Here is a 19,025-nt window from a genome sequence, read left to right as displayed (position 1 = left end):
ATATATATATATATATATATATATATATATATATATAATTATATATAAATATATATATATATATATATATATATATATATATATATATATATATATATATATATATATACACACACACATACATACAAAATGCTGCTTTAAACTTTGTGAACCTTTTAGAATATTAGAGCGCGATATAGAGCCTATTTACACTAAGTGAAAATAGCGCATTTTCTGAGTGATAGATGATATTTATAATTATAAATATAGCAGTATTTTTAGCGATTTACTATTTACACTAAAAAAAAGGAGAGAAAAAAAGTTTGCCATAAGGCGGATTCAAATCTGGGCTCATTGAGTTAAAATGTCTTTTTTAATATTGATTAGCCCAGTCACACATTGGTGGGTGAAGCTGGTGTCTCTGCCAACAAGGTGACCTATTTTTGCAGTTTTTACGATTCTGATTTTTTAATATATATATATATATATAGGCCTATTTCCAACAATTAAACAGTTGCCAACAGAAAAAAACAGGGTCAGCACACAAACTTCCCGTGCCTATGACCCCAGGGTAACAACCAAAGGCCTTTCTCACATTGGCTGATGTTAATGTCTCTATTGATAACATCTGGTAGTAATTTCCCCACGCGTTATCTAGAAAACTGTAAACAAAACTAAATAAAGATGCCACAACTCTTGTTTTCTTTAAAAATGAAGTATTTTGCTGACAGATGCTTCTGCCATATGCCTAAAGCACTTCCACGGAAGACAGACCATGTGAGAATTCCTGCTATTAATTTTAGCACACGTTTTTTTTTTTTATCATTATAATTCGATAAGATGTGTCTTTGTGAACACGTGTGGATGATCCACGCACCCCCTCCTCTAATCACCAGCTATCCAGAAGAAATCGGGAGGATTGGGAGTGTAGAACAATCAGTGTGGATGCACAGCGCCGCCATGCGAACAGAAAAGGCAGTGCACTGACGCTCGGTTTTCCTTCGCGCTGACGAAGGAGGGAGGAGAGACTTCTGTTCGAGCTGGGAGAAGAAGCGCAGAGGAAACTTCTGCATCTTTGCTTCTCACTCACTCCTTTATTTTGGACGTTGTTCTGATTTCTGCTTTACCTAGTAAGGCATGTATCTCTGATAAACCTAAACCTAAATCAGCAGTCGAAAAGTTCTTCAGATTTTCTTATCTTGGGTGGGTAAGTGAAGACTTACTTTTATATAAATAACGTTGACAGTGCGTTTTTATTTCTCAAGAGCGCAAGTTTGGAAATGATCAGTCACAGGTCTGCACATTTTTTAGTTATTCAATAATCTGTAAATTCTCAACAATTTGTAAATAATTTATTGAATAATTTATTTAAAAGAACAAATGGTATTGCATGCTTTATTTTATGGTGGTTTCTTCATATATGTCTCATTTTCCTTGCTGCTGTTCTTTTTGATTGATTGTAAAACTTTATTTTTTTTATGCTGGGAATACACGTGTTCACTGTATATTGCATAATATACTGAATATTGTCTAATGAGCCAGAAATATCTAGAGTTATGGTGTAATCAGTGTTAAAAACAAACAAACGTTAAACTTAATGTAATAAAAGGTAAAATAACTTTTTTTGAGTAATGCATATGTAATATTTGCAATATTTTCATTATAATTATTTCTTAATTCATCTTATCATTGGATCACCTGTGCTGATTGAATGTAAGCTTGAATAATGGTGTTTTTGACAAAATGCCATATTTCAGATTTTATGCATTTTTATTTCAGCTGATTTTAATAAACACGAAAGCCTAGCTGAGATAATGGTTTCAAATACAGAATTTATTTGAAAATGTCTGAAATATTTGAATTGGCTGTTTTGATAGAAGATGCTTATAATAGTAATAGTTAGTATGAATTGGCATCTGACAAACTGAGATGAGGTCTAGAGAGAATTTGACCTCAGATTAGCTGAACAGAATATCTATTTACAACATAGAGCAATAAATAAAAATACTTTCCTCTGAGACAAAAGCTTACTTTAAGTTACTTTTTTAAGTCTTATTTTATGGGATGGATGGGGGCTCAGAAAGTCACTTTGAGTCACTTTTGTCTTATTGGACACCTTTGATATACTATCCTGTACAATTGTTAAAATCCAGTAATTGATATCTGACATGTGGATGAAAATCCACCCTCGCTATCTACATGCAATTATTATTATTATTTATAATATTGTGCAAAGTCCATGTGATTGGTCCATTTTGACCAGTGCTTTGAAAAGAAACAATAAAATATGTTTGGTGTTTCAGCAGCAGTCTGAACAATAAGTCATACATGAATAATAACTTGAAGAAACTTTACAGTTAAAAGTTTAAAAAACCCAGGAGAATTCTTTATGAAAACAACTTCCGGTTAGCTAAGCCACACCCTTATTTTAAGCTAATAGAGAGCAACAGTGCCTGGCCAATTTTTTTTTTTTTTTTTTTTTTTCAGTTGTCTGCCTCGGTCATGAAAGCACAAGTTGTTGTTCACAATAAATTGTTCCCATTCATGTTTCTTGAAACCTTTTAAAAAGTTGAGAAAGAACTTAACTTCATAACTTAAGAGTTATAAGTTGTGAAACAATCTAACCAGCTACAAGGTGAATGTCGACATTACAAACTTTGACTTTGATTTGAAGAATGGTTGATTCATCACACATCTGTGGTTATTTTATACAGTAGTTAGTATTTAGCAACTTGCATTAAAAAAAAAACTCCTAAGAATTGAACTGTGTGAAATTTATACTGTAGAACAAAACACTGATTATAACATGAAATTTACTCAAAAATTGTTTTCGCCTTTCTCAAATCAAGCTGTCTGACCATGTGACATCACACGGTCGGAGGCCCCTCCCATGATTGTTTAGTTGACAGCAGTGTTTCAGCACAGACTGGACCCTGATTGAGCCGTCATCAGTCAGAGATGCAGACAAGCATGACTCCTAAGTGATTGAGGTCTTTTGTTGTTGGATGTAATAATGAACATAGCAGTATACATCTGAGCGACTGAAATTGCTGAGGATTAATTTACGTTTGGATCTGAAGGGAATGTGCCCTTGATCTACTTAAATGCGTTTATGTTCGCGTGAATCATTCAAAATCCAGCCTCATCCTACAAAAGCAGTGAGTATAATATATTTGAATTAATCATTGCAAATCGCCTTTTCTAATAATGTGCTAATTAGCAAGTTCCACTATGAATGTGGCTGAAGTAAACAGTTTCTCATAGAGCAGTTCTGAAACGAGAGGCGGGTAAAAAAAGAAAATGTTTTTAACGTTACAGACTTTTCATTAAGACACTAAAAAAATCAAATTAACTTGTGGAAAATGGGCATTATATGACCCCTTTAAAGGTGTTTATGTAGGATTGACACCCCGAGTGGTTGAACTAGGTATTGCAGTCCAAATTGTTTTTCAGATAAACAAGTATCTTAAATTTGTATGTTTCCTAAATATCTGCAAACATGGCATTGCAGATTTAGTAGAGTCGAAAACCTTCATACAGCACCTTTAAGGAAGTGTAAAATAATTATAATGAATATAACCTCAGTACATGTAATTCTTTAATATCCTTTGCCTTTCCCCCCTTTTCTTGTTTAATTGGACTCTCGTTTCATCTCTTAGACATACAAACAACAAAAAGAGTGCCAAATTGATTTTGATGCATTTATTTTTGCACTTTTATGAATTGATAATATTATAACTTGACATATGCAAATCCAGAATATTTGTTTTCTGTTCTTATTTTTATTAAAGCTTTTTGTTGGAATATTCTTTTATCTTGCTGCCCTGTTTCTATATGTTTCTACAAGTTTAGAAAAAAATATTACTGTACTATAACGTGTAAAATGGGAACATGAAAGGAACATTCTGAAAGCAACTCATGTAAACACCATAATCATAATATTGGCTTATTTAGAATAAGGTAAATAATTAGATTACTGATGTCCATGTAAACGTAGTCATTGATCATTTGTGATCTTAATGAATTAAATGTTTTGATCATGGTCAACACATCGTGTTTGCTTGTCTGTTAAGGAAGAAGAATGAGGATGATGATACTATCGATCCTCCTCCTGTTGTTTGTGGGTGTTCAAGTACAGGGCCAGACTTTGGACATCCGTGAAACCTGCAACTGTAAGTAACTTACTTAATTCAGTAACCGATTATTCTGTATTATTCTATGAATGCATTATTACACCTATGTTTTAGTTAAAAATATGGATGAAATGATTAAATTGATCAAAAGAGCCAGTAAAAACATTTATAATGTTACAATTTTCTTTTGAATTTTATATGCATCAAAGAAAAAAAATATTATCGTTTCTACAAAAAATAAATAAATAAGCAGCACAACTGTTTTTTTTTTAAACATTGGTTATAATAAGAAATGTTTTTTTGAAGCAGCAAGTCAGCATATTAAAATGTCTTCTGAAGGATCATGTGATACTGAAGGCTGGAGTAATGATTCCTGGCATCAAAGGAATAAAAAAAAAAAAAAAAAAAAAAAAAAAAAAATATATATATATATATATATATATATATATATATATATATATATATATATATATATATATATATATATATATATAGTACCACATTGAATATGTCTTTGTACATTTTTTTCTTTCACTTTTAATCTTACTGCCATTATATATATATATATATATATATATATATATATATATATATATATATATATATATAATAACTGTACCATTATAAATGTCTTTTTTGTCACTTCTGACAGATTGAATGCTGCCTTGCTTTAAAAAAAAATATCTTACTAACCCCATAGTTTCGACATATTATTTTAATGAATATTAACATTCTTTGATGTTAGTCTATTTTGTTTAAGTGACTTATGTTGCTGTGTGTGTTCCGTCTCTTCAGACACAATCAATTGCCCAATCCATTTGTACTTTGTCATCGACACATCTGAGACCATAGCTCTACAGGAGAACCCACCTGGCAGCTTGGTCAATAGCGTCAAAAACTTTGTCATTGAATTTGCTGAGAAACTAAAAAGCGTTAACCAAGATTTAGTTCACATGAGCTGGTCTATAGGAGGCCTTCACTTCTCCCAGAAGCAGGTGTTCTTCAGCCAAATCACCAGTGCAGATGTGTTCATTGAGAATCTAAAGAAAATTGTGTACTTGGGAAAGGGCACTCACATTGACTGCGCCATCACCAACATGACCCAACAACTGCTCAACACACCGTCCGAACCCAAAGCCAAGCGCTTTGCGGTGGTCATCACCGATGGTCATGTGACAGCTAACCCATGTGGTGGGATCAAAGTTGCGGCAGAACGAGCACGTGATGAATTCATTAAGATCTTCGCTGTCGCATCGTCCCAGAACCTAGAGGAGGCAGGACTGAGGGAGATTGCTAATTCACCTGCTGGAGTTTATCGTAACAAATACATGGCGGTTGATCTATCGGGAGGGAGGCCAGTCATAGTGAAATCAACAATCGATCGCATTTATGATGCAATGGTAATGCAATGCCTTTCATACTTTTCTTTTGGGCATACAGTGGTATAATACTCTGAAATTAAGATTCTGGATGATTTTCAGACATATTTCATGATGAAAACGTGATTAAATACTTCACTGATGTTTGTTGTGAGCTAGGGACTATAATTATAATAATCTTCCTTTGCTCTCATTCTCTCTTGCAGCTTCATCTGGCTTATCAAGAGGTGAGATCCATACCAGTTTACTAACATCTATTGAGTTAAATGATTTTTCTCATTGGGTTCCAACTTGTTGAATCACTTTTTACTGTCACTACAGTATATACTCCTCAAAATAAAATGAGGTTTTCTCAGCAATGAAACAGAAGAACCATTTAGTTTAAAGCATGTGGACTTTATTTTCCATATAAATATTTTAAATAATAATGCAAATATTTGATGTACCATCGTCACATTTTTATTTTTAAATTTTTATTATTATTGCTTTTTTTACATTACATTACAATGTAATTTCATCATTATTTTCCAGTGCTACTCTGTGAAATGTTTGGAGACTAAAGGACCTGTAGGTCCACCAGGACACAGGGGACAGAAAGTGGGTATCTTAAAAATTTGATTAAAAAAAATCTTAACTAACAAGTAATTGCAGTATGTCTTTCTTTTTGCTAAACACTTGATCTAATCCCTTGGTTATTACAGGGAGCTAAAGGAGATAATGGCGATGCCGGTCTTAAAGGTCAACGGGGACGTCCTGTGAGTACAAACCAGTTCTCATGAACGCATTTGGTAAAATACAGCATTTCTATATCTAAAACTATATCTAATTTGTATTCAGTGAGACTCTCACACCAGTACTATTTTATTAGTAGTAATAACTCATGTCAAAACCTACAGGGAGATCCAGGTATTGAGGGACCCATTGGACATCCTGGAACAAAAGTAAGTACTTCACATTCCTCAGGCACATGTTAATGTCTAGTCATAGACCAATATGTATTGGTCAGACCAATTAATCTGCATGTATTTGGCTATTTAAAGATTATCTGCAATACGTGATAAAGTGTTTTTGCTTTGCTGATTACCAGAAGGGAGCATCAGACAACCTTGACAATATATCATTTTATTTTTATGCTTTTAGATAATTTTAAGGAAATGTCGTTTTACACGTGCATCTCAAAAATGTGAATATTATGGAAAATTTCTTTATTTTTTGTTATTTAATTAAACAAAGAAAACTCTAATTTTCTAGATTTTTTGCACACAAACTGAAATATTTCAAGAGTTTTTTGTTTTAATTGTGATGGTTACAACTTACAGCTTAGAAAAAAAAAAATGTAATATTCCGTTTTGAGCTTGATTAGTTAGATTAATTTTTAGTATAAATACTGGGTACATCTTGGACTAGTTTAGAACATGCAACCACAATTATGGGAAAGACTACTGACTTGTTAGTTGTCCAGAAGACAATCATCAACACCCTCCACAAGGAAAGTAAGCCACAGAAGGTCATTGCTGAAAGGGCTGTCTGTTCACAGAGTGCTGTATCAAAATATATTCATAGAAGGTTGACGGGAAGGAAAAATTGTGGTAGGAAAAGGTGCACAAGCAACAGGGATGACCACAGCCTTGGGAAGATTGTCAGGGAAAGAAGATTCAAGACCTTGGGAGAGCTTCATAAGGAGTGGGCTGAAGCTGGAGTCAGTGCATCTAGAGTCACCACACTCAGACGTCTTCAGGAAAAGAACTACAGCTGTCACATTCCTAAAACCAAGCCACTCCTGAACCAGAAAAAGCATTTCACCTGGGTAAGGAGAAAAATAACTGGACCGTTGCTGAGTGGTCCACAGTCCTCTTTTCTGATGAAAGTAAATTTAGCATTTCATTTGGAAATCAAGGTCTGGGGTCTAGAGGAAGACTGGAGAGGAATCCAAAAGTCCAGTGTGAAGTTTCTGAAGTCAGTGATGATTTGGGTGCCATGGCGTCTGCTGGTTTTGGTCCATTGTGTTTTATCTAGTCCAAAGTCAATGCAGCCATCTACCAGGAGATTTTGGAGCACTTTATGCTTCCATCTGCTGACTTTTTAGATCTTGAAAAAAACTTTGTAAATCTTTTTTAGATTGATCTTTGAGAAAATATTCAATTTATTTGAAATACTGATTTTTTTAAAAATTTCCTAAGCTTTAACTCATAACCATCAGAGTTAAAACAAAAAACTCTAGAATATAACAAAGTTTGCTTTTTAAATTACATTACAAAAAATATGTACCTCTTCCATGATATTTCTAATTTTTTGAGAAGCACCTGTAAATGTTCACTTTAAGCATTTAATTTCAAACTTTGTGTACATCTAATTAGCTTTCATTAAAATCCATTATGTATATTTTGGCATTATTGCACTGGATTTTACTGTGCAATCCAATTTACTGCTGGTAAACTCCCCCCAATTTTTGTGTGTGTTTTTCTCATTTAGGGAGAACTCGGTCTCAAAGGTGAAAAGGTATGATTTTCTCAAAGTTATCTGTTAGATTAGAACACATATATATATATATATGCTGACATATTGATAATGCAGCAACAACACTTACATGCAAATTATCTGATTTTAGGGAGATATTGGAGCACAAGGGAGAAAGGTAAGTTCCTTAGACCATTTTCTCTGTATGCAGAATCTTCCATGCTGCATGTATTTTCAAATGTTTATAATATTTTTTATTATTTTTCTAACAGGGTGTTGCTGGGACACCTGGCAGAAATGGAACAGATGGGCAGAAGGTTAGTTATGGTAAATTTGAGGTAGTGAATTGTGGATAGTTAAAAACAAAACAAAAGATAAAATAAAAATGACTTTTTTTTGTTACAGGGAAAAATTGGCAGGGTTGGCGCTCCTGGCTGCAAAGGTGACCCTGGTGACAAGGTGTGTGGGTCTTTTCCTTTGAGTAATAGATTCTTGCCATGCAAGTCCATTAACAGATGAATGTGCCTTTTGCAGGGTCCTGATGGCTATCCTGGAGCTGCTGGAGAACCTGGTTATCCAGGGAGTCCGGGAGAAAAGGTACCTGATAAATTATAGACAAAATAAACATTGACATTTAAAAGACATGAATTAGGAAATTGGTTTGAGGTGTCACGGTTTCTCACTTTCTTTTCAGGGTGATCCAGGTCGTCCAGGAAGACCAGGACAACCCGGGACAGTTGGAGATCCTGGATCCAAAGTAAGATTTCAGAACCACAGAGTAGGGTTGTGATGGTAAATCAACGTGTAACAACACCGGTATCACTGAGGGGACAGGGCAGTCCCTCTTTTCATCGCTTTCCTAGCTTTTAAAAGCAGCGTGTGCATTATGCTTTGACTTTCAAATAGCGCCAATTCAGTGTAAAGCAATGGTTCGTTTTTAGTTTGTTAATTTTCCCTCTTTTCCTCACTTTCCTTGGCTTTTAAGTGATGTTTAAATAACAACTTTTGGGAGGAGCACACGCAGATAATTAAAACGCCCAATCATCCAATCAGCGCAAGTCTGAACCATTATAAATAATCAAAGAAGTCCTAACAAAGAAGTCCGACCAAATACGCATAACATTTCACTCTGTTTATTATATGTAAGTGTGAACTCGTGAAAATGGCTTAAAAGCGCAGTGCGGATTTTACTCTCACTTTTAAATTAGCGCCAGTTCAGCGTCAACTGCGGAGAAATGACACAGTGACAGTTGCTCGGCACGCTGCATTGAGCAGCCACGTTCAGTTTTTAATTGCAGTGTCTGTTCTTTAACTAAATGATTTTTATTACTATAAAAAATACAAATTATTAATTAGATTAAATGATAAATTATTCGCTATTATCAGTCATATTGTAATGTGCTCTCTGACACCCCCTACAGGGAGAGAGAGGAAGTCCCGGATCACCTGGAGAGCCTGGCCTGAAAGGATCTGCTGTATGTATTTGTTTTAATTATAGTCATTACTGTTATTTTAACATTGTAAATTAGAGATGATGTTAAAAAGAACATTGCTTTGTTTTATAGGGGATAGCTGGAGGACCTGGACCTAAAGGCGACCCTGTGAGGAATTATTTTTCGTTCATGTTTGTATTGTAAAACTACAGTAGGTGGACTTTTGGTGATATTTAAAATTTTATTGTTAGGGAAGACGAGGAGACTTTGGACTTAAAGGCAGCACTGGGCCAAATGGGGGAAAAGGAGAAAAGGTAAGTGTTTTTGTAAAAATTATAACTTTACAAAAAAATTTTGTCTCAATTTAGTAAATTTAGTGTGCGGTCCTTATTGTACTATATACTCAGATTGCATGAGGGGAGACAATGTTATTTAATTAAACAATTATTTTAACAATGTCCTGAATGATTAATTGAAGTATTTATAATGTTTGACAGGGTGAACCAGGTTCTGAGGGAACAAGGGGTCTTGCAGGCGAGCCTGGCAACCAAGGTTCCAAGGTAAGAGTCATTGATTTGGCTGCTTAAAAACAGGTGAGTGTAGTAAAATACATTTTTGTTGGTTTTATGGTGGACATGATTGAAAAAATTATTATTATTATTTTTTTTCTAGGGTGAAAACGGACTTCCAGGACCAAGAGGCTCACCAGGAGCTCCTGGAGAATCAGGCAGAATTGTAAAACAATTAATTTAGCTAAATTTAATATTTGCCAGCCATTTTATGGTATACATAGCCTTTTTGTCTTGCTGCTTACGGCAGAGGATGAACTTATTTTGCTGGATGAACAAGCCGCAAAAAACATGTTTTCCTCTGTTGTAGGGTTCTCAAGGTGACCCAGGTGATGCTGGCCCTAGAGGTGAACCTGGCCCTCCAGGACCACAGGTACATCACACACAAAAAAATCTGATGGTTTTAAAATCAATGTTAGCATGTCTGTTGTAAATACAAGACGCTGATTCCTTTGCTGTAGGGTGATCCTGGCAGACCTGGATTCAGCTATCCTGGACCAAGGGGAGCTACGGTACTGCAATGAGTTAAATGTGTACTTGTACTGAATTAATTTTCAGTTTACAGAGCTTTAGATCACATTATGTTTTACGATTTGATATTATACAACTAAAATATTACAATGTACTATATATGTTTGTTCTGCAGGGTGACAAGGGTGATAAAGGTTCGCCTGGACCCAGGGGAAGTAGAGGAGACTGCGGACCAAAGGGCGAACCGGGTTCAAAGGGAACTTCTGGAGAGCCGGTCAGAAAATTAGCTGTTCAGAAATAAAATGCCATTTGCAACCGGTTTTATTTTCATAGTGTGATAATATCTTTTCATTTTGTTTCAGGGAGAGCCCGGGCCCCCAGGAGAACCTGGAAGAAGGGGCATTAAAGGAGGTCCAGGAAGAGATGTAAGTTAAATTTTTAGTGCATATTAATGTTTAAAGGAAGTTTGGGTAGGACTGGGTGATAAACAATGTCATAGTGCAATTGCAGATTGCAATAATGATAAGATGGATTAATCTGACAGTCTTTCACACAGCAGAAATAAACGAAACACCAGCTAGCCAGTGCATGCTGCTAATACGTCGCAGTGCATGTTCTCTTTCGTCTACTACACAAACTCAAGCAAGCGTGATTCCCACAAGCATTTTTCAGTGTCTGCTGTCTCAATGTATGAAGTCATGACCACATAAACTTCACCAGCAATTCAACATTTAGATTAAGAAAAATACCTTAAATCATTTATAAACCTACACAACACAGGATAACACATCATTATCTAAATACGCTAACTGTTTATTGCAACTTCAAAATAAAACTCAAAAAACTTGCTTTGATTTTAAATTTTTTGATGTCCACACGTTCTTGTTCAAGAAACAAAAGTGGCTGTAGCATTTCTATCCTAAAGAAGTGGCCAAATATTAAAGATTAAGGGGACATTTGAATTAAAAAACGAAACTGAAAAGTACTGTGCATGCGCAGTGACATAAAAATAGCGTAAAGATGTATACCGCGCAGAACAAGCTGTTCTTCTTGGTGAATAAAGTGTCATAAAGAAGTGTGCTGTCATTATAAAACTCCCCTTTCACTCAGCATCTGTGAATTGGAGCAGGACAACTTTCCACCAGTCTTTGTTTAAGACTCATTAACAGGCGACTGGTTTTGGGTGCGGAAAGGGGAACTTTTACTACTCTTTTTAAAAGTAGGCAGCACTGCACAACAGTTCATGTGTTGGTTGTTACCTTATTAGAACCCGAAGTAGATATATATCATGTGTGCTTTGTAAATAACAACAGCAGGAAATTGGATATTCATGCAGTGTATATATGTCAAAAGATTCAATCTGGGGTGCATTTCCCGAAAGCATAGTTCCTAACCTGTTAGCAACTTTGTTGGTTGTAATACAATATCCCATTGCCAACCAACTAAGTTGCTAAAAGGTTAACAGTTTAGCAACTATGCTTTTGGGAAACACACCCCTAATCAGAAGCTTGTGACGGATAAACGTGCATATCAACCATATCATCCATGTTTTAATAAAGGTTTGTTGAGCAGCATTTTGTTTAAAAAAAAAAAAAGAATTATGAGGAAATAATAAATAAGTATAATGGATTTTAATGGGGCCCTAAATTAACAGGTGGATAAATCTGTGGAGTTCAATTATGAAAAAACTAGTTATGTTTACATTAATTGTCAAGGTCTAGCAAACATGTGGAATGAATTTCCTTTGCCATTAATGGTAAATATTGTTATATGGAAATAAATATTGATATGGTTGATATTTAAAATAATAGTTTTGCCTATATTGCCCAGCCTTACGTTTGGGATATTTCATTTATTTTGTCGTAGAAAAGTACTTAAACAACAGTAAATGGTAGCAGTAAACCAAGGTCTGAATGTATACAATTTAAGTGAACTTTTAATCAAATTTTTTCGAATTGTGTCTTTAACAGGGTGGCCCTGGACCAAGCGGAGACCCTGGCCTTAGTGTAAGCATTAAAATTCCCATTTCCAAAAGACATTGCTCACAATAACTTTAAGAAAGAATGTTGTATACATACTATACATTTTCTCAGGAATGTGATGTCATGAGCTACATCAGAGAGACGTGTGGATGCTGTGGTAAGATTCTCACACTATAAATTTGCAGTAAAAATGAATGGATTGCTACAGTATATATTCACTAAATGTTCTTGTATGTTTCAGATTGTGAAAAGAGATGCGGTGCCCTGGATATTGTGTTTGTGATTGACAGCTCTGAAAGTGTGGGCATGACCAACTTCACCCTGGAGAAGAACTTTGTGATCAACACCATCAACAGGCTGGGCTCAATGGCAAAAGATCCCAGTTCTGAAACAGGTAAAAAGAAATTTTGGAGCCAACGTTTACATGAAGAAGCACCATTCACATTTACTTCTAGTCAATTTTACAGTTCCAATTAGCTTTAAATATAATAAGAAGCAATGCAGTTTAGTGGTTTAACGTAATCTAACAATTTGTCAGGAACTCGAGTTGGTGTTGTCCAGTACAGTCACAATGGAACATTCCAGGCTATTCGCCTCAACGACTCCAGGATCGACTCCATGTCCGCCTTCAAACAAGCCGTGAAGAACCTCGAGTGGATCGCTGGAGGAACCTGGACGCCTTCAGCCCTGAAGTTTGCCTACGATAACTTGATTCGGGATAGCCGTCGTTCTAAGGCTAATGTGACAGTGGTTGTGATCACAGACGGCCGGTATGACCCCCGTGATGATGACTCACTGCTCGGTTACCTCTGCACAACCAATAACATTGATGTGAGTGCCATCGGTATTGGTGACATGTTTGACCAGCCGGAGGAGAATGAAAGCCTGAAGTCCATCACTTGCAACAAAAAAGGAAGAGTCATGGGAATGAGGCGTTTCGCTGATCTGGTTGCAGAGGATTTCATTGATAAGATTGAGACTGTACTCTGCCCAGGTGAGTCCTGACTTCACTATGCTTTTTAGCTTGCTGTCTTAATATCCAGAAATAGAGATTTCTTTTAATTACTTTTCTTTTCTTTGTTTTAGATCCAGTGGTTGTTTGCCCACATCTTCCATGTCAAATGGGTAAGTGTTGTTATTCATAATAACTTTCCTAATGGCTGAGAAGACAGTCAAGTGTTTGGTATCATTTTTTAAAATTATTTTATTGTTTAAATTGCCTTTTTTTTCACAGGTTTAGAATGGGGGCAAAATACTCTATACAATGCATCCAAATAGTGTTATTTATTTACTATTACACTATTTATTAGTATTTTTACTTTAATTCAGTTTACATTTTAGTGACTGTGCTTTTATCATTTTATTCGTTTTTTTGTTTATTTGTTACATTTCTATTTTTGTTTTAGTCATTAAAAATGCTTTGGTGGGCATGCAGCCTAAAGGCCCGTTACACCAAGAATGATAACTATAAAGATAACGATATTAGCGTCCACAGCAGCGAACGATATTGTCTGTGTATTCTAAGCGGACGCGCGTCTGCTGCTTTAAATTCTCGAGCTCATTACAGCAGGATTGATTCTGATTGGTTTTTATCGTTCATCAGAATAAAAAAATCGTTCTGAAAGTGATTCCAACGATATAGTTTCTCTTTGCCTTAATCGTTATAATTGTGGTGTGGACTCCGCTATTCTGTAATATTGAGAACGATTTTTAGAACTATCTTTATCGTTATCTTTATAGTTATCATGCTTGGTGTGAACGGGCCTTAATAGTTTCAGTGTCAGCCGTGACAGCTAGAATGCTAATAATGATAAAAAGGTTGTATTTGGCCTGTAAAAGTCATAATAATAATGTTTTCTATGCAAGATAATAAACCGTCAGGATTTGTTTATGGGGTACATGATCAACATATTTATAATATATGTCATTTTTTTTATATGCTTATGGTTCAGTACACATAACAAATATTACACATTTGTACGATTATACATCTCAAATGTATATGTTATGAGTATTAATCATACACTTGTTACGTGAGATAATCAGCCACAAGAGAAATGGCACATATCAAAACAGTGGTGTGCAAACATTTCCTTTTGAGTGTGTCAGCTAAATGCACAATGTGCAACAAAAAAAAGTTATCAAGTCAAAAACTAAAATCAATCAAAACAGCAACCAGGGCAGAGCCAGATGCTAGGAGGCCCTAAAACTATTGTTTTAACACTCACTTGCAGATAACGTCTTTGCAGAGGAGTGGAAGGACAGTCCCATCCCATCCAATGTACTAAGCGTCCCAAATTTAATCAGCAATCTACAAGAGGCCAAACACCCCGATACCTACACCAAGGCTGTAGCTACATTGGCTTACGCAGCCCAGATGGCTAAACTGTCCTCTGAACCTGACAAACAGAGATGGACTGATCTGTTCATTGACTCATTTAGAAACATCTATTCTGATATGATGGGAGACCCAAACAAACCTCTTGGCTTGTGTTAGGAAGCATAGGATTGGGCATTTTCAAACTGATAGCTTCAGTGAAATAATACAATTGACCTTGCTGTAAAGTTGTACTCTCTTGTCGAGTTGTAAAGTAAAAAGCAAGTAAAAACCTACTGTAGCTGGTCTATGCATGAATGTAGTATTTGCGTTGACAATACTCAAAGGCAGTTGCTATTACCCTTCTCAAAGATGTATAATTTTATTTGTAAGAAATAGCATTTAAATAGGTAAAATGATGGCAAACCTCTGATAAAAGCAATTCCCTGCAATGATAATGTGAAATGGCAACTTTTGCCTCTTGTCATTGATGCCTGCTGCCCTGTAATTCAAATACGTGAAATGATAACATTTTGAATAGCTGCATGGATTTATGACACTTGTTAGCTTACGTAGCATGCTGTCATAAGCTTTGCCTGGTTTGCTTGAATCCTCAGGGCCTCTAGGATTTGAAGGCATTTTGATCTTTTATAAATATGGCGCTTTGGTGTTTTGAATATAAAAGTTAGTGGTAATTGATAAGGTTAGTATACATAAAAAAAAAAAAGGAAAGGAAATGTTTAAACTTTCCATATATTGAAAACATATAGTGACCAGGGGCTGTCAAACTCCAGAAAGGAAAATAAAGACTCCATAGAAGTTCTGTAAAAGTATTACATCGGTAATTAGAAATTCATACAGGTTTCAAAAATGACAAAATCAACATTTTTATTTTTGATCGCTCTATTCCTTTAAAGCATCTGTACATTAATGAACCATACAATTTGAAACTATATTCATGTGAGTTTTGCACATTAAGGCTGCATTTACAACCCTTTCTCATAGGTAAGTGAAGTATCTGTGGAGCTTTTTAGTGCTGCTTTACCATTGTCGACCTTAAAAGATAAAAAATTAAGACACAAAATAATCTGTCTGATGATCAATTAGGGATGTTGTATAAACCACTTGACCATTAGCATACAGTTTTATTCTTAAAAAAAAAACAATTCAACAATTATTCTGTTTAAATGTAAGAATATTTTCTCAATTTCCCCAAGAGTGAATCTGCTTTTAGGCAACAGAAGACTTTAGAGAGTCTCTGACGTATAATTCTAATAGCATTCATGTACTACAATGGCAATTCAGTAATACATTTTGTAGCCTTCTTATATAACTGTTAATGGCAAATTATGTGGCATATATTGCATGTTTGATACTTTACAACTTAACCCACCCTTAAACTTACCCATACCTCCAACCCTCTCCCTAACCTTACCCCTATCCCACCTCAATAGCAGCAAAAGTGTTTTACAATACAATATGAACACAATAAGTACATTGTACTTATTTTTTATGTAAGTACATAGTAGTTAAGGCCACCTAATATAAAGTGGGACCCTTTTTTTTCAGTCTGCCATGGTCAATAATTAGATTTTTCTTTCTAGTACAAGATTATGTATATTTAGTAGCAAGTATATATGCACATTACTCTATATCAAAAATGTGCAGTGTAAAAATGGCAAGCTTTTGGACTGCAAGAAATTAATGAATGAACTTGAATTATTTGTAACAAATAAATATTTTTAGCAATGAAGTGCTTATTTTGTTAGATTTATTTATTCTTAAAATTCTGTAAATGAACACATTTTTTTTCACAATTAATTTTTTGTTAATTCATGAATTTTCCACTGCAGCAAATCAAGCTTGAACTACCATATAAGTGCAAAGCATGTCACACAAGACAATAATTGCTGTTTTTGTATTTTATAGAGCCAGCTGTAGCCAGCTGCATCCAGCGCCCTGTTGATATCATCTTCATGCTGGATGGCTCGGAGCGATTGGGTCAGGAGAATTTCCACCATGCACATGATTTCGTGTTGAAAGTTGCTAAGCGCTTGACCCTCGCCCAGGGAGAAAATGATGACCATAATGCCAGGGTGGCTCTTCTGCAGTATAGTGTTGAAAACCAACATCTGTTGGGCTTCAGACTTACCAACAATATCAGCATCATCACTTCTGGCCTTGCCAACATGAGGTACCTGGATTCTTCTTCCAATGTGGGAAGTGGTATTATCTACGCCGTCAACAACATTGTCACAAGTAGAGGCTCTCGATTGGCTAGACGAAATGCTGAGCTGTTGTTCATCTTCATAACCGATGGGTTCACCGACGACACGAACCTGGAGGAAGGCATTAGCTCAATGCGCAGAGTAGAGGGCGTTCCCACTGTGATTACCATAGGCAAAGATGATAACAAGAAGATCCTAGAAAAGCTTTCTATGGGAGACCAGACGGCCGTTTTCAGGGATAAGGATTTTGCCAGTGTGAACACAGCCAGCTTTTTTAACCGTTTCATTCAGTGGATCTGCTGAGGTGTGGGGTGGGTTTTTAGTAAAAGGTGGGATTGCTGTGTCAGAGGGTTCAGTACAATAGAACAGATGCATTTTATTTACACTAAACCTATGCAATTTAAGCTTTTATATCTTGGTAAAAGATTTATGACAGCTGCAACTCTTACAATGGCTTCAACTCAATGATTTCACCAGTGGAGATGGGCTTTGCATCCAGGAAGACACAGCAGTAAACCAAGAGGTTAAGTTACTAGTAATACCGCAAAGAATATGTACTGAACATGTATTTTGACTAAGCTGCAATCGTAGTTTTTGTATTTTTATGCTAAGAGGCCTCTAGCTGAATTACTGTTTTATATATTCTTCAACACAAGGTGCTAAACCAGAGTACGACTAGAGTTTTCCAGCATAACATTATCAAATGCACATTGGTAATATTTAAAAATAAAAAATACACTTGCCACATTCATTCTGTATCACCTCAGATAAAATTATGTCTAAAATCATTGTTACATTTAATTGTTATGACAGGGCCTGAAGGAGCTAAAATAAATCAATGGCACCTTCCACAGCATGTTCACTATTGATTCAACACATGCATAGAAGTCCAGTGTTTCAGATTAAACATTGATTTACAGTGAAATACAGTAAGTTTATTCAACTATGTTTTAATGTAAAAGATAATTATGAATTTAGTACAACAAATAAAGCTGTGGTAACACAATTGAGGCGTCTTTGGTTTTTAAAACAATGTCACCAAGTGTGTTTAGATTTTGAATGAGAATTCTACTCTATTCTACTCTAATTCTGTTCCATTCTGCTTGAGTATATTATTTTTTGTTCTGTTCTGTTATATTCTATTCTGTTCTATATTACATATTATAGAAGCAGATTTTTTTAACTGAAATAAATACTGAGAAATTGGAGGCAGAGGAGCTTTCATCACTAAATGCACATGGATTTTTATTTTTTATTTGATTGGTCCATGAGTCAAAACAGAAATAATTCAGTTTCTCTGGTCACTGGTTTAAGTCTCTGAACATTAAAGAAAATATACAGATCAGAAATGTGTGGCACTTTTGTTGTGAGTGTCAAGTTATAAGTACATATACTGAACAGTCGAATAGTGTTGATGAAACTGTTTCAGTTATATGTTTTGCTCTTGTTGTTAATCATTTTATTACAATAAATAATCTCACAACCACATGCTTCTCAGTGATTTTTTTTTATTTTTTTTTTTTATTAAACTTCAAAAAAACACAGTCAAAGTACAGTTACAGCAACAATAATACACACGAAAACATAAAACACAAACAGAATATAAAGAAAGAATACGCTTTCAAAATACACATATAGCCAGGGGGTGGGCTAAACATTACATAAATATATTAAAGGATTTACAAATGGAAACTGTCTTAATTGCTTTCTTATTAAGTGAATAGAAAATCGTCTTCACATAAATTCGAATTTCTTTTTCAAGAACCAAAAATAAAGGATTGGTTTTACTGTACTTACATTTGTGGATATGAAATTTCGCAAAAATTAAAATACAATTTATAATGTAATACTCTTTGGTTTTATTTGAAGGGATATTAGTAAAACCAAATAAAACGTTTTCTAAGCACAAAAGAAAAGTGGGGTCAATGTTATCAATTATAAATCTAGTCAAATCTTTCCAAAAAACCACATGCTTCTCAGTGATTGCTTACACTTTACTTCACGTGCTTGCGCATCTCAATGACGTCACATACACAGGACTCACAAGTCAACCTAACATCCTGCTGACCATAAATAT

The 19,025-nt window shown here is 35.0% G+C and overlaps 1 protein-coding gene across 3 annotated transcripts; it reads left to right on the top strand.

The window, feature by feature from the left end:
- Positions 1-1,010: 1,010 nt before the first annotated feature.
- On the top strand, positions 1,011-18,434 carry LOC113055321 (collagen alpha-2(VI) chain-like). 3 transcript variants are annotated; one of them, XM_026221551.1, is made up of 28 exons: positions 1,011-1,186; positions 4,053-4,151; positions 4,908-5,512; positions 5,698-5,718; positions 6,023-6,088; positions 6,193-6,246; positions 6,388-6,432; positions 7,964-7,990; positions 8,100-8,126; positions 8,221-8,265; positions 8,354-8,407; positions 8,483-8,545; positions 8,643-8,705; positions 9,370-9,423; positions 9,514-9,549; positions 9,633-9,695; positions 9,879-9,941; positions 10,054-10,116; positions 10,261-10,323; positions 10,412-10,462; positions 10,597-10,695; positions 10,784-10,846; positions 12,392-12,427; positions 12,515-12,560; positions 12,645-12,797; positions 12,942-13,397; positions 13,490-13,528; positions 14,638-15,026. In XM_026221551.1, the coding sequence occupies exons 2-28, from the start codon at positions 4,061-4,063 to the stop codon at positions 14,898-14,900; spliced, it is 2,709 nt and encodes a 902-aa protein (XP_026077336.1). In that variant the 5' UTR covers positions 1,011-1,186; positions 4,053-4,060; the 3' UTR covers positions 14,901-15,026. The 3 variants fall into 3 exon arrangements, with proteins under 3 accessions (XP_026077336.1, XP_026077335.1, XP_026077334.1); XM_026221550.1 differs by lacking the exon at positions 14,638-15,026 and adding an exon at positions 16,650-18,434 and having other exon boundaries at positions 1,013-1,182; XM_026221549.1 differs by lacking the exon at positions 14,638-15,026 and adding an exon at positions 16,650-18,434 and having other exon boundaries at positions 1,013-1,186.
- The last annotated feature ends 591 nt before the right edge of the window (positions 18,435-19,025 follow it).

This window comes from Carassius auratus, chromosome 36 (genome assembly GCF_003368295.1).
Source record: "Carassius auratus strain Wakin chromosome 36, ASM336829v1, whole genome shotgun sequence".
Taxonomy (NCBI): domain Eukaryota; kingdom Metazoa; phylum Chordata; class Actinopteri; order Cypriniformes; family Cyprinidae; genus Carassius; species Carassius auratus.
Note: the sequence above shows the minus strand (reverse complement) of the source record. Positions and strands in the feature narration are given on the sequence as shown.